This window comes from Thalassophryne amazonica, chromosome 3 (assembly GCF_902500255.1).
Source record: "Thalassophryne amazonica chromosome 3, fThaAma1.1, whole genome shotgun sequence".
In the NCBI taxonomy this organism is placed as follows: domain Eukaryota; kingdom Metazoa; phylum Chordata; class Actinopteri; order Batrachoidiformes; family Batrachoididae; genus Thalassophryne; species Thalassophryne amazonica.
The window spans coordinates 54309879-54326896 of record NC_047105.1 but is presented as its reverse complement, the minus strand read 5'-3'; the positions used below and the strand labels follow the sequence as shown (position 1 = coordinate 54326896).

General features: G+C 40.0%; 1 protein-coding gene across 1 annotated transcript in view; it reads right to left on the bottom strand.

The window, feature by feature from the left end:
• edem1 (ER degradation enhancer, mannosidase alpha-like 1) overlaps window positions 1-15847 on the bottom strand; it is a 35666-nt gene extending 19819 nt beyond the window's left edge. Inside the window, exons 1-8 of the mRNA XM_034166330.1 lie at window positions 15260-15847; window positions 9021-9093; window positions 6381-6484; window positions 4245-4416; window positions 3955-4138; window positions 3587-3761; window positions 291-411; window positions 28-198 (exon numbers count right to left, since the gene is read on the bottom strand). Coding sequence (XP_034022221.1) covers window positions 28-198; window positions 291-411; window positions 3587-3761; window positions 3955-4138; window positions 4245-4416; window positions 6381-6484; window positions 9021-9093; window positions 15260-15732 — 1473 coding nt within the window. The 5' untranslated portion in view covers window positions 15733-15847. The remainder of the gene's footprint in view (window positions 1-27; window positions 199-290; window positions 412-3586; window positions 3762-3954; window positions 4139-4244; window positions 4417-6380; window positions 6485-9020; window positions 9094-15259) is intronic.
• Window positions 15848-17018: the final 1171 nt, after the last annotated feature.

Below are 17018 nucleotides of genomic sequence, written 5' to 3'. Positions count from 1 at the left end.
AATAAACCAGTCAGTCAGTGTTTCTACCTGGTACAACAGGTAGGTTGACTCCACCAGTTCAGGCCTTAATGGGTAGAAGAGCACATCAGGAGCCTGCAGTTGCCAGTTGTATCTCTCAGGCAAAGCCCCATAGCGTTTCCAGATGGCATAGTAGAAGGCATGGAGACAAATGGCATCATCAACGTCACCATTCAGCACCTACAGGAGGACACAGTGGCAGGGTCATTCTTCCTCTACAGTTTGAAAATCTTAGTAAAAAATCTCTCACAACCACAAGTACACTATCTGACCTGCAAACCAGGAAAGAAGGCCTGAAGAGAGTCAACCCAGGTGTTCATGATCTCACCACTGAACATGTTTACGTTAACATAGAGCGGGGGATCACCATCACCTTCATTACAGGACTCTCTCCTGGACAGTAAAAATAAAGGCAAGAAGATTTTTACTTCATGTGTTCATGCTATGCCAGTTCTTATTTTAGCCTTCAACTAGTAAAAACTGACTGTATTCTTGGTCATTTTAACACTTTATTCTACTATACTTTTTAGCAACTATTGTCTGTTCGCTAATTCCTCCCAGGTCTTTTGTCCAGCTTAACCAAAATCTGTAGGTGAAGGTCAACCCTGAAACTGCGAGTTCTCAAATGGTCCAGGCGAGATCAAATTTGATGAAGGTCAATCATTAATGTCAAGGTCATGTCTGCCTACCTGTTTCTTGGCATACTCTTCCCAGGTTCTTTTGCTGATTTCTAACTAACTTGGTTTGCCAATGAAAAGCTGATCTTGAAATTTCTCTTAAAAATACATTAATTTAAAAACATTTTAATTTTGGCATTGATCAAGAAAATTGATTTTTCAACCCAACACACTTAGGTGGATTCCAGAATTGCCCTGGCAAGGATAGCTAGAGGTCAACCATTTGGTAGAAGGGCAAAGCCACTGGGGACAAATATCAGATTATCCCTTACCGCCTTCATGCCCTTGGACATTATTACCTAATTGCAGTGATCCAAGAGCAGGTCTCACTCAGGAAGAAGCTCTCCATACTCCTGGAGTATGGAGAGCTGAACATGACACTGCATGTTCAGCTCTCTGCGGTCGGAGACAACCCAAATATAGTGGGTATAGTGGGCAGCAACTGAGGTGGGTTCCATATTTCTTTACTCATCCCAAGCAGTTCTGCTAATCTGCTAACTGCAAATTAGCTAAGATAACTTTTTCGTTAGCAGATTAGCTTTTCAGCTAACTTTGAAAACCATAGGCGGACCAATTAGCTTCTGCTAAATTTAGACCTGCTGACATTGTTTTTGTGTAGGCTCTCAGTTGTCCAGGTGGTTTCGATAGTAGAGAAGCTTGAATCTTCGACTGGACTGGGTCGAAGGTTCAAGCTTCTCTACTATCCGCTAACATTTTTTCTGCTGGTAAAGCAAGTAACGTTTAACAGTCAAAAATGTATGTTTGTAAACCCTAAGATCATACATGTTAGTTCTTTTCTGTTGTGTGTCTGCCATAGACAGGCTGGTGTTCTGTTGAGATGAGCTCGTAAATCGACAGTGTGTCTGCTTTAAACACAGCATGTCCATGCAAATCTTTCCTTTTTTAAAGTGAAAAGACACTTGTTGTATTTTTATGTAAAGACAAAACTTACATGGGTTTTCTTCAGTGGGGAAGCTCAACGCAATGGGTGAGGTGTAGATTTTACCAGTTGCATTGAACGCAACACGGGTGAGCCATTCCTGTAACGGTTTATAAATATAATACAGAGATAAACTGTGACTTCTAATACTGCGATTTCCTGCTTTTGATAAAGATGATGACAGTGTTTGGAGTTTTATTTTTTTAATTATTTTTCATGTGTTCATTTTGTGTTTGTGATCCTGAATTTACCCAGCAGCCCCAGCGGTACTTAAACTCAAAACTGGGTTATCAGTAGCCGACAGTGTAATCCGATGTGGCCGCAAGTGAGTCAATACTAAAAGTTAGTGGTATCTACCGTTAAATCTTTTAGCGGTTTATCAATTTAGCATTATAAAAGTTAACTTTTTAGTTCGCAGATTAATGGTTATCGAATCTAAGTTTTCAGTTAGCTGTGCCCACCACTGCCAAATTCATGCAGTGACACATACACAGTACATTCACAAAGAGCACTAACCACAACATAAACACATTCTGTTGCAGGTGACCACACACACACACACACACACACACACCTAAATGAGAAAATGTGGAGTTTATGTGCTTTTCTCACAATTATTTGCTCACATCAACTTGACAGAAGAATGCAGTGACATAACAATTAATGGATATACCAACTTATCCAGCTGTAACGCAGACTGAAATAGAATATATTGTAGGGTAGGGTGAACCGACTGACAGGTTCAATATTCATTCATTAATTTTCAGATGCTTATCCGGGCCTGAGTCACAGTGGCAGTAGATCAAGCAGTTCATCACACACTTTCCTATTCTTGGACAAGTCCTCAAATACTTCCTGAGGGATCCCGTGGCGTTCTCAAGCCATCTGGGAAATATAACCCCTCCAGCATGTCCTGGGTCTTCCCCAGGGCCTCCTCACAGTTGGACACGAGGAGGACCAAATCATCAGAGGGAGTTTTTCCTTACCACTGTCGCCTGTGTGCTTGCTCTTGGGGTTGGGTTACGGTTAGACCTTACTTGTGTGAAGCGCCTTGAGGCAACTTTGTTGTGATTTGGCGCTATAAATGAAAATAAATTGAAATTGAAAATTGAAATTGACATGCCTGGAAGACCTCCCTAAAGAGACGACCAGAGGACATCCTAAATAGATGCCCGAATCACCTCAGCTGGCTCCATTTGTTGTGAAGAGTTTTGGAGCAAATTTGCTACTAAATACACACATAGATGGTTGATTTCAAATAATCCAAATCTGTAGAGGTCATGATTTGAGAAGTGAAAAATCAGATGATAATCGTGCATTAGTGCTGACATTCCTCCACTTCACTCAAACTAAAATGGAATGTAATTGAAAACAAAAAACTAAAAATAAAATAAGCATTTCCAGGTACGGAGCCCCAACACGTTTAGCTACAGTATGGTCCATGGAGAAGGAGGGAAGGGTCATCTAGTCCTGATGGGATATGAAGGAGATTGGATAGATACAAATAGAGAAGGGGTGATGCAGGAACAAGCTCAACTGTTTCACCTCAGGGGGCTGGTAGATGTTGCCCCATTAAATGATCTACTGTCTGCACAAATCTGCTCCCTTTCCAGAAAACCTCTCACTTCTGTTATCTGCTGAGTGTGCTATCTGAAAAGCAACAGACCAGATTCAACACACTTCAAGGGAATGTTGGATGACAATTTAATTTTGTAATATACTCAAGACACACCCAAGTTTTATTAAAAGAATAAATAAAACACCTTTGTATCTTGCGCCTTACTTTGTGTGCAAATTACACACCACAGAAACAGTGCAGGGGTTTTATTTGCTTGGACATTAACCAAAAGTAAAACATTTTCTGAAAGAATACTGCAATATCAGCAAATTTTCTTTACTAAATATCTAGATTTTCATCTATATATTCACGTTCTGTCGATTAGAGACTCACCCTCTTCTTAGATGGTTCTGTATGCTCTCATAAGCAGCTTGGAACATCGTGTAGTCCTCTTGATTCCCAAAAAGGATGTATGATTTAAGCAAATATTCATAAAAAGAGTCCATACCAGCTCCCAGACCACTCTGTTTGCCAACCCACTTTCCTGTTTGAATATTAACTACATTCCCTGAAAACACAAAAAGATTTTAAATCACTTTGACTTATGACAAATTAAGAACAATTCATCTGAAATAAACAAAATGGAAGCACTAACCTGGTTAAATAAAGGTTAAATAAATAAATAAAACAGACAAAAAGCAAGTGAAACACAAGTACAGCAAAAAAAAAAACAAAAATAAAAACAGCACATACGTACTTACCTAACAGACCGGTTTCGTTGCTCCTCAGGTTCCACAGAGCTCTCACAGCCCGTCTGGCTACCCACTCAAATGTAGAATCTCCAATCAAACGACTCAGAATCCCAAATTCCACAAGCAAGGAGCCAGCTCCTGCAGTGCAGGTCTCATTGATGCTATCAGGAGGAACTCCAGTCTTCAGATTCACCTGCATTTAAGATACATATTAGTAAAAGCTGCTGACCACCATTTCAATCATCTGAGTTTACGTTTTACATTCAACTCTAATTTGAGGCCTGAACAGTGTCGCTCACCCGAGGATAAGGAATGCCTGTGCTGGTGTTTTCAAAGGCTGGTAGCAAGCGGACAGCCAAGTCCCGAGCCAAGTTAAGCAGCTCGTTGTCATAACCTTCAAGGACCACTTTACCGAATGGGTGCTTTGGGTCTGTTAGCAAAATGTGGGCCGAGATAAGACTTCCCAAAATCCTTAAAAAGAAGACAAGCAAAAATAGACTGTGATGCACAGAAACAATATTAGTTATTTTTCCTACAAAGCCTAATATGACACTGGAAAATATTCACACACCAGGGTTAGAGAAATATTTTTTGAGCCTACTGGTCAGGACCAGTAGCACTAATTTTGTTACTGGTCCTCCTGATCCAAGGTCCTGGCCCCAGGTATTTGGAAGCTGAGAGCCTCCGACAGAGAGTGTCAGCATAGCATTAATCATCACATCATGTGCATGTATTCAATCAATACTGTATGTGTAAATCTATAGGGGAGGTGATGGTCTAGTGGTTAAAGCATTAAGCTTGAGACCAGAGGATCCTCGGTTCAAATCCTAGCCTGACCGGAAAATCACTAAGGACCCTTGGGCAAGGTCCTTAATTGCCTATTGCTCCCAGTGTGTAGGGAGTACCTTGTATGGCAGCACCCTTACACTGGGGTAAATGTGAGGCATTATTTGTAAAGCACTTTAAGCGTTATGATGCAGATGGAAAAGCACTATATAAATGCAGTACATTTATCATTTGGTAACAAAAACTTCCTTGATATCTCCTTAACATTTTGTACTTCTAACACACTGCATATTGCCACAAAGAAATAATGTGTCTGCTGGTACCCCAGATTTTCACCTATCCCCAAAATCGATGATCTTTTGACATTTAGTGATGACATCAATGACATCATGGCAATTTGCATACTATGAGTAGTTAGCATGAACTATGACCTTTCCAGTGATACCAGATAGTTGTGGTTTTCTTTATTGCAAGTGTCTCTTAGAAGCATTTTCCTTTCACCTACCCCTATATTTTTGCTGACTTTTCTCAGAGGTGAAATGGCAAACATATAGCCCTAGCATCAATTCGCAAGGCAATCAGAAGGGCTAACAACTTTTTTCCAGTGCAGAATCACCCTACCTATCAAAAAACACATCAATCAAAAGTATATTATGCATGACCACCTCCATCCCAATTTGAGGCCCTTGGCTCCACTACTACAGCTGTCTGAGCAGCTCCGCACACGCACGCACGCACGCACGCACGCACGCACACAGAGAGAGAGAGAGAGAGAAGAGAGAGAGAGAGAGGAGAGAGAGAGGAGAGAGAGAGAGAGAGAGGAGAGAGAGAGAGAGAGAGAGGAGAGAGAGAGAGAGAGAGCTCGTTCGAAAAACTGCATTTTAGATGGCTTTCAGCAAGTCATCCAAGGCTTTTTCGGCTGTTTTTTTTTTTAAACTGAGTGTCCAAATCATAGCTGGGCAGTTCACTATCAAAAACTCTGTTGTAATCTCCGAATGGCTCAGCTATTTAATTTGCAAGTTTGAAAAGAAAAAAAAAAAAAAAAAATTGTCGGACTTGTGAACATTTTTAATCACAAGACCGACACCATTTTTAACTAGACATCGGTCCAGCAGGGGAAAATATGTATGAGACATAGGCCAAAAATTGTGCATTTCTCTACCACTGGTCACACAATGCATTTAAATCTTTACCCCTTTAAATATGTCTTGCATTATAAAAGTTGATTAAAACAGAACTGAAGTAGTATATCAGGAGTAAAATCAATAAAAAAAATGAAATACCTTCTCCTCAACTTAACTTGATAGGTATGATATTCATGGTTTACCATTAATTTGCTGTTATAATTTTAATTTGCAGGCTTCATGTGAATATGAAATAAATCAACTGTCAAGTTAAAATGGTCAAGCACTGAAAAACTACATTGTTAGCAAAGCAGGATAAATTACACTGCTGAAAAAGTTCTAGGAAACAATGTCTTCAGTATGCATGAGATAGTCTTAAAAATGTATACATCTTCAGAACTTGTTGCATTCTGATAAACTATTTTGTCTGTATTATTTATGTAGAGATACAAGTCCAGTCTCTCTGTGTGTATATATATATATATATATATATATATATATATATATATATATATATATGTATACCTTATGTTCGCCTCAAACACCTGCACGGTCGAGTTCTTGTCAAATGATATGGTATCTATGACAAGCTTGACAGCTCTCTGAAACTCAGTGACGTTGCCAAGCACCTGCAAAAAAAATAAATGTTTTAAAACATACACACATACATATACATATATACATACATATACATATATACATACATATACATATATACATACATATACATATATATATATATATATACACTCAACAAAAATATAAACGCAACACTTTTGGTTTTGCTCCCATTTTGTATGAGATGAACTCAAAGATCTAAAACTTTTTCCACATACACAATATCACCATTTCCCTCAAATATTGTTCACAAACAATATTGTGATAGTGAGCACTTCTCCTCTGCTGAGATAATCCATCCCACCTCACAGGTGTGCCATATCAAGATGCTGATTAGACACCATGATTAGTGCACAGGTGTGCCTTAGACTGTCCACAATAAAAGGCCACTCTGAAAGGTGCAGTTTTATCACACAGCACAATGCCACAGATGTCGTAAGATTTGAGGGAGCGTGCAATTGGCATGCTGACAGCAGGAATGTCAACCAGAGCTGTTGCTCATGTATTGAATGTTCATTTCTCTACCATAAGCCGTCTCCAAAGGCGTTTCAGAGAATTTGGCAGTACATCCAACCAGCCTCATAACCGCAGACCACGTGTAACCACACCAGCCCAGGACCTCAACATCCAGCATGTTCACCTCCAAGATCGTCTGAGACCAGCCACTCAGACAGCTGCTGAAACAATCGGTTTGCATAACCAAAGAATTTCTGCACGAACTGTCAGAAACCATCTCAGGGAAGCTCATCTGCATGCTCGTCATCCTCATCGGGGTCTCGACCTGACTCCAGTTCGTCGTCGTAACCAACTTGAGTGGGCGTTTGGCACGTTGGAGAGGTGTTCTCTTCATGGATGAATCCCGGTTCACACTGTCCAGGGCAGATGGCAGACAGCGTGTGTGGCGTCGTGTGGGTGAGCGGATTTCTGATGTCAATGTTGTGGATCGAGTGGCCCATGGTGGCGGTGGGGTTATGGTATGGGCAGGCGTCTGTTATGGACGAAGAACACAGGTGCATTTTATTGATGGCATTTTGAATGCACAGAGATAACGTGACGAGATCCTGAGGCCCATTGTTGTGCCATACATCCAAGAACATCACCTCATGTTGCAGCAGGATAATGCACGGCCCCATGTTGCAAGGATCTGTACACAATTCTTGGAAGCTGAAAATGTCCCAGTTCTTGCATGGCCTGCATACTCACCGGACATGTCACCCATTGAGCATGTTTGGGATGCTCTGGACCGGCGTATACGACAGCGTGTACCAGTTCCTGCCAATATCCAGCAACTTCGCACAGCCATTGAAGAGGAGTGGACCAATATTCCACAGGCCACAATTGATAACCTGATCAACTCTATGCGAAGGAGATGTGTTGCACTGCATGAGGCAAATGGTGGTCACACCAGATACTGACTGGTATCCCCCCCCCCCAATAAAACAAAACTGCACCTTTCAGAGTGGCCTTTTATTGTGGGCAGTCTAAGGCACACCTGTGCACTAATCATGGTGTCTAATCAGCATCTTGATATGGCACACCTGTGAGGTGGGATGGATTATCTCAGCAAAGGAGAAGTGCTCACTATCACAGATCTAGACTGGTTTGTGAACAATATTTGAGGGAAATGGTGATATTGTGTATGTGGAAAAAGTTTTAGATCTTTGAGTTCATCTCATACAAAATGAGAGCAAAACCAAAAGTGTTGCGTTTATATATATATATATATATATATATATATATAAATAAAAATCTCAACAAGCATGTTTGTTCACATTTTTACAATCACTCTAGTAATAAAGTGTTTGGTCAGTATATATTACACATATTGTTGTAATCATATATTTGATTTTTTTTATTTTTTATAGGGTTCCATGTATACAGTATAATGCCCTCAAAGCCACCTGGCTGTCACGGTAGAATAAATTTTAAGCGGGGCAGGAAATCCACAACGAGTGTGACCCTAAAACACTGAATGCAGTACAAAACACAACCTCACGCAAGAGAGAAAAGAGAAATTCTTGGTGGAAAATTTACTTGACTGTAGTTTAGATCTTGATTATTTCATTTATTGTATTTACTGTTTAGTTTTGCTCTCAGTTCAACCTGAAATAAAGAATAAAATTTAAAACTTTCAGTACACAACATAATCTTAAACTGATATGCTGCATGTTGAAAAAATAAAATAAAATAAATAATCATAATAATTGTAGAGGGTGAAAGTAATTTTGGGGTCAGAGAGTACCTCGGCCTGATTATCCAAGTCAGATGTGTACAGCCATTCAAGAGCTGGTTGAACAAGGGAACACACCTGATTTTTCCCAATACATGAAAGCATGAAGAAAATCCTATCTAGTACACTGAGTAACAAAGAGCAAGACTGCAAACCAGTTTCAAAGCATTAAAATGTACAATGTTCCAACATATATGAAAAATAAGTTCAAATAACTGAACTTGTACAATGTATGCTTTTTCAAGCAGGGGTGCTTACTGTACTGCTTAGGACATTATGTAAAATTAGACAAAGAAAGAGATTATAAAACAGCTTACCAACAATGTGTCTAAAGTATCGATGAGTGTGAGTGAGTAGTTTCCCAAGACGTCATTTATGTTGACGTTTGACCTAAAATACAAAAAAATAAATAAGAACGAAATATGCTATCACTCAACAGAGGTAAAAACATGACAAAACACTCAAACACAGCAGCAATGTATAAACGTGTCTTGCCTGAAAGCGTGCACAAAATTAATTTGATGACAGTGATCCTACTAATTGTAGAATTTCATTATGGCTGCAACAAACGATTATTTGGATCGTCGATGAATCTGATGGGTTTTCGACACGATTAATCGATTAATCGGATTTGTGCTTGTCCCACACCCAGACTTTTGATCTTCAATGATAAAAATGAATGGTAAAGAAACGTTTTTCTAATGTTTTAAAATATCTCTGAATAAAATATCAGTAAAATAATCAAAACATAATTGGGGTATTCAATGTCATACAACTGTTGTGATTTTTTTTTTAAACAAAATGTAGTTGTCCCACACTATTGCCGTAATTTCCACCACAACAATGTAATGTCCCTAAACAGTTTGTATGAAAGATTGTTTGGGTAGTTTCTATGGAGATAAACAGTGACATCAGAGCACATGTATATAGCGCCAGATCACAACAAACAATTGCCCCAAGGTGCTTTATATTGTAAGGCAATGGTGTGGTGGAAATTACATTTACAAGGCCAATAGTGCCCGTAGTTAAAGAATCACCCAAATATTCCTCACAGACATATGCTCTTTAGGGTTTTAGTGGAGAAAATTAAGATATAGCGAAATAAAACAAATGAAACCAACGAAGCAGCAGCTCGAAGCACTCTTTCATTGGTTCAAGATTCAAAGCAAAGCTCGGTTGATTATATGGAAGAAACAAAACATTTGCAGTTTTAATAATCGATTTTAATCGATTAACTCGATTAGTTGTTTCAGCACTAAATTTCATGATTAGCCCGATGTCATGGAAACATTTCAGAACCTGTTCAGTATTCCTTAACAAACAGGAAAGCTGTACTGAATACCAAGGGTGGCACTTCCATGTACAGTACTCAAAATACACTATAAAGCTGTCATTACATCCGCCAAGGATGTAATAAAATCACCTGCATTTATTTATTTGTCTATCTGTCTGTCTGTCTGTTAGCAGGATTATGTCAAAACTACTGCACGGATTTGAACAAAATTTTCAACAGAGATACATATTAGGCCATGGAAGACGCCATTAAATTTTGGAGGTGATCTGGATCTGGATTCTGGATGAGGTTCCCCTTTATATAGTCTTTGAAGGATTACGTCAAAACCAGTAGTCGGCACAGTTCCGACAATCCGATAACCGATAATTATCAAAGATAATGTTTTCAATATCGGATTATCTTTTCAGATAACTTTGAAAACCATTAACGTTCTTCCGATAAATCTGATTCCTCCATCTTCCGATAAATTTTTGTCCCATAATTTTTAGACCGTTAATGTGGTAAACAAAGTTGAACAGCTACAAAGTCTTATAAAATTTTAAAACAGTTGAGCACCTACCTGTTAATGTTTTGTGGCAAATGTGTATTTCTACCCTCTGCAAAACAGAGGAGAGCTGCTTCTAGAAGAAACCGCTCTATCCTCTGCAGGCAAAGGAGAACTGGTCACCAAAAAAACAAACAAAAAAAAACCCCTAATTTCTTTTAACCCCATACTGATATGATGGCAATATCACCCAAGTCATCCAGAGGCATACATTTTTAATGTATGGTACAAATTTTAACCAAACTAATTTCAAACAATTTATTTAAATTAACGTCACGTCTGAAGTGAAAATATCAGATATATGTTTTAGTTTTAAAGTAATGCCCTAATTTTTAAGGTTTTAGTGTGGACATGCTGTGTCCAGGTGAATTATGGGTATAGGATAATCTCAGTACGTTCACGACATGAAAAATGCATTTGAGATAGATACTCTGATCAGGCTCCTTGGATAACAGCATTAAACTCTAGTGCCTAAAATTCTTGTGAATATATTCTCTGGGTTTATAGGCGTTATTGTGTTTGCGTTTATTAAATTCCACGCATCTTAAACGTAGCAGAGTAGCAGCAGACACAGATTATCTGGAATTCTGTTTTGGCAAGTCTCTGCTGCCATCTACTGGCCAGTAGTGTTCATGGCAGTATTCAAACTAAAGCTGGGCGGATATTTTCAATCACTGTACTCGGTTCCAGCTCAAACTGTACCACAGAACAGCACGGAATAAAAGTTCAGAAAGCACGATTTATGTTCTCACACACACACTGTACCTTCAAAAACCACACGTCGGACTTGTGTTTCCAGAAGCAAAACATAAACAGAAGCTTTTTTTTTTCCAAACTTAATTTACAAAAACTCTCAATAGGAGACATCAAAGTAAAAAAAAAAAAACTCTCGATAGGAGACATCAAGTAAAAAAAACAAACAAAACAAAAAACATTACAAAACAGGTCTGCTGTGTTTGCACAGGCACAGTGCGAGAGGTGGCTGTGAGACGTTAAATGCAGCTCGTTACTCCATGTATACTAAACGATGCAGAACGCGCGATTAACCTGAAACTCGGTGCGATCCAAAAAATTCTCGCAACAAAGAAAAATCAACTGAAAAAGGGCCAAAACTCCCACTGGCACCAATAGATCATGGCAGTGTTCTATTTATTTTGACACCAGTTATATCAGACGGTTATCTAATTACAACTTGGCTTTTTTTTTTTTTTTTGAAAATGCCTTTTTTGGCATATTTTACAAAAGCACATTTATCTGTAAACACCAACACACCTCACATTAACATGTTGGTTTACATAACCAATCAGTGTTAGCGGAGGCACATTTTACCCAGAATGCCATCTGTCTGTGTTTGTTATAAAACTTCAGAATTAGTGCATTATTCAACATTAAAAGATATATGATATATCTTAACTTTGCACAAGTGACAGAATTGACATTAATGGAGTTATTCTATCAGTATTTATTTTATTTACACCAAACCACAAGTCAGCATTGCATTATTTTCCAAGACCACGGCCTGACGGCAGCAATGTGATTGAGAAGAGAATTGAGCTTTGTAGCTCCTCTCAGCTGCGTTGGTGCTGGAAGCCATGTAGTAAACTGGAGCTTCCTGCAGAGGGCAGGACACTCAAACACAAAAGTGCTGACTCATTGTTGGGTCTGTGGTCGCCTTTGATGCTTTCAGAAGCAATCGTGGTGTTAAACTCAAAATCAGATTATTAGTAAGTGTACCAGAGACAACACTGGAATTTATCGGTTATCTGTAACTTCCGATACATTTTTGGGTGGTTTATCGTTTTAACTTTATCAAAGATAACTTTTCAGTTATCTGATTATCTGTTATCAAAGTTAATTTTTTGGTTATCTGTGCCCACCACTGGTCAAAACTAAAAATGGACTGCATTTATATAGCGCTTTTCCATTAGTGCAGCAGATAAGAGAATATTTAGAGGGGAATCCTGCAAATGGTGATAAAAGCATCAAATTCGGCAGAAATACTCCTCAGACAATCCTCTTTTGAAAAAACCGATTGGCCACTTGAATTTTCAATCAGTGGTCAGGTAGGGCTCAATTGAAGAATTACACAGAGGTCAAAATTAAAAGATGCTTCAATCATATTGAAAAATATTCCACATTATTTGCCTGATCATAAAGTTTCCAAAAAAAAAAGTATAGTTTGGACTATCTGTGACTGAATTCTATGGAGTTACGGGATAAAAACAGCAAGAATGGTGGTAAAGGTCAGTTTCATTTTGTACAGGGGTCAAAAGTTAAAGTTGCTCCAATTTTGGTAAAAAGTGATGCAAATTACTAGTTGAGCTAACACAGTTTTAAAAAGGAATAGTTTGGACCATGTATCATCCTTACTTATCACGTTACAGGGTAACATATGTCACATGTCATAGAATCCAATAGACATAGACCTTGTTTGACCTTTACTTTGGAGACCAAGCATTCAACACTGTCAACACTATTCCATTTATTAATCCTATTAGCTCAACCGATAATTTGCATCACTTTTTACCAAAATTGGCGCAACTTGAACTTTTGACCCCTGTACAAAATGACAGGCCTTTATCACCATTCTTGCTGTTTTTATCTCGTGGAAAAATACACTCAACAAAAATATAAACGCAGCACTTTTGGTTTTGCTCCCATTTTGTTTGAGATGAACTCAAAGATCTAAAACTTTTTCCACATACACAATATCACCATTTCCATCAAATACTGTTCACAAACCAGTCTAAATCTGTGATAGTGAGCACTTCTCCTTTGCTGAGATAATCCATCCCACCTCACAGGTGTGCCATACAAAGATGCTGATTAGACACCATGATTAGTGCACAGGTGTGCCTTAGACTGTCCACAATAAAAGGTGCAGTTTTATCACACAGCACAATGCCACAGATGTCGCAAGATTTGAGGGAGCGTGCAATTGGCATGCTGACAGCAGGAATGTCAACCAGAGCTATTGCTCGTGTATTGAATGTTCATTTCTCTACCATAAGCCGTCTCCAAAGCGTTTCAGAGAATGTGGCAGTAAATCCAACCAGTCTCACAACCGCAGACCACGTGTAACCACACCAGCCCAGGACCTCCACATCCAGCATGTTCACCTCCAAGATCGTCTGAGACCAGCCACTCGGCCAGCTGCTGAAACAATCGGTTTGCATAACCAAAGAATTTCTGCACAAACTGTCAGAAACCGTCTCAGGGAAGCTCATCTGCATGCTCGTCGTCCTCATCGGGGTCTCGACCTGACTCCAGTTCGTCGTCGTAACCAACTTGAGTAGGCAAATGCTCACATTCGCTGGCGTTTGGCACGGTGGAGAGGTGTTCTCTTCACGGATGAATCCCGGTTCACACTGTCCAGGGCAGATGGCAGACAGCGTGTGTGGCGTCGTGTACGTGAGCGGTTTTCTGATGTCAATGTTGTGGATCGAGTGGCCCATGGTGGCGGTGGGGTTATGGTATGGGCAGGCGTCTGTTATGGACGAAGAACACAGGTGCATTTTATTAATGGCATTTTGAATGCACAGAGATACCGTGACGAGATCCTGAGGCCCATTGTTGTGCCATACATCCAAGAACATCACCTCATGTTGCAGCAGGATAATGCACGGCCCCATGTTGCAAGGATCTGTACACAATTCTTGGAAGCTGAAAATGTCCCAGTTCTTGCATGGCCGGCATACTCACCGGACATGTCACCCATTGAGTATGTTTGGGATGCTCTGGACCGGCGTATACGACAGCGTGTACCAGTTCCTGCCAATATTCAGCAACTTCGCACAGCCATTGAAGAGGAGTGGACCAACATTCCACAGGCCACAATTGACAACCTGATCAACTCTATGCGAAGGAGATGTGTTGCACTGCATGAGGCAAATGGTGGTCACACCAGATACTGACTGGTATCCCCCCCAATAAAACAAAAATGCACCTTTCAGAGTGGCCTTTTATTGTGGACAGTCTAAGGCACACCTGTGCACTAATCATGGTGTCTAATCAACATCTTGATATGGCACACCTGTGAGGTGGGATGGATTATCTCAGCAAAGGAGAAGTGCTCACTATCACAGATTTAGACTGGTTTGTGAACAATATTTGAGGGAAATGGTGATATTGTGTATGTGGAAAAAGTTTTAGATCTTTGAGTTCATCTCATACAAAATAGGAGCAAAACCAAAAGTGTTGTGTTTATATTTTTGTTGAGTGTACATCCCGTATCACAATAGTTGTATAGGGGTGCTGTATTGAGTCTTCTGGTTGTTTTGAAACATGTATCATGATACCATGAAAGTCAATTACTGGAAGAAATAATGGCCTTGCAGAAAAATCAAATATTTATAAAAGAAACAAGTAGGAAACAGATAAAGGATTACAATAGATATATACACCAGAGAAGAAGATCGTATTGTGGAGCTAGTGGGGAGAAGGAGTGGAGCTGGGGTTAAATTAAACCTTTTAAACTTAATCTAGAGACTTGTATAACAGTTTGCGTGCTAACTTCTCTGCTGTTTAAATTCCTTAAACCTTGGTTGGATTTTATCTTGTCAGACTGCTATAAATCAAAGTGAATAAGTGACTCCTCGCTGAGCAGCAGAACTGAAACAGCTGATTTCATCACAGTACAAATGCAAACATGCAAAATGCTTCAGAGGACAGTTAACATGCAAATTCTTCATCAGATTTGTTTGTTGGCTTTGACTCACGGGTTTTGCACGTCTGGTCCCCTCCCTTCACAGTCGATAGGATTCAGCTCATCTTCGGGAAACGCATATTTCATGTAATTGTCATATCCGAAGTAGAACATTTCTCTGGCCATGCCTTTCATTTTGGCTTTGAGTGTGTCCGGGAAGGAGCTGTATCTCCTCACGTACTCATCCCGGTTGCTGTCAAACAGATTCAGGTAGGACCTGGTCGGTGGCTCCTCCTGTTTCTCCTTTTCACAGGCGGTCTTCCGCTCCTCATACTTACGGCCGTGTATTCGCTGAGACCACGAGCTGTCCTTCGGCTTGTCGGCTTTCTCCTCCCTGAACAACAAGTCAAATTTGTTCAAATTGAAACTGATGTGGAAGTTAAAGCCCCAGCTAGTGGTTGGTCCCAGCGCGAAGGCTAACCACAAAACACAGCTGAGAGAGAGTCTCACAACGACCAGGCCGACTACTATCGACCTCCATTGCATTTTTGCCTCGAGTCGATGTTAAAACGCATAATTTATTCCCACAATCTTGGCGAAACAAGCCGACTTCTTCTGTCAACTACATCCACTCCGCCTGCTTCCTGTCAACAAACCAGACCCTCCCAGATCGTGAGATGTGATTTGTCGTTCGGCTGCGTCGTCATCCAAATAGGATGTCAGCGATTGGTCAAGATCCTGCTCATCTTTAAGGGGCGTTTTCAGGTATTTCTGACGTGTCTTTACTTATGCGCCAACGCAAATAAACCACCGCAGTGAAACTTTAAAACGCTTTCAATGCTGTAAATAACACAGCGCTATTTTTGTGAAGATGATACGTCTGTGATAATCACCGCACAGGTTGCTGAGCTCCAAATCCAGAAATGTAGATCTTTTTTTTCTTTGCAGTCAAGAACATTATATATATATATATACACACACACACACACACACACACACACACACAAAACCCCAATTCCAATGAAGTTGGGACGTTGTGTAAAATGTAAATAAAAACAGAATACAATGGTTTGCGAATCCACTTCAACCTATATTCAATTAATACACCACAAAGAAGATATTTAATGTTCAAATTGACAAACTTGATTGTTTTTGTGGAAATATTTGCTCATTTTGAAAAGGATGCCTGCAACACGTTTCAAAAAAGCTGGGACAGTGGTATGTTTACCACTGTGTTACATCACCTTTCCTTCTAACAACACTCAATAAGCATTTGGGAACAGAGGACACTAATTGTTGAAGCTTTATTGGTATAAAAGGAGCATCCCCAACAGTCTCAGCCATTCACAAGCAAAGATGGGGCAAGGATCACCACTTTGTGAACAACTGCGTGGAAAAAAGTCCAACAGTTTAAGAACAATGTTTCTCAACATTCAATTTCAAGTAATTTAGGGATTCTATCATCTACAGTCCATAATCACACACATTTTCAACTGCTTAGTCCAATTACGGGTCACGGGGGGCTGGAGCCTATCCCAGCAGTCATAGACCGTGAGGCGGGGTACACGCTGGACAGGACGCCAGTCTGTCGCAGGGCCACAAACAGACAAATAAGTCACACACACACGCACACCTAGGGACAATTTAAAGATTACAATCCACCTATTTCGCATGTCTTTGGATGTGGGAGGAAACCGGAGCACCCGGAGGAAACCCACGCAAACACGGGCAGAACATGTAAACTCCACACAGAAAGGCCACAGGTGGGAATTGAACCCATGACCTTCTCACTGTGAGGTAACAATGCTAACCACTAAGCCACTGTGCTGCCC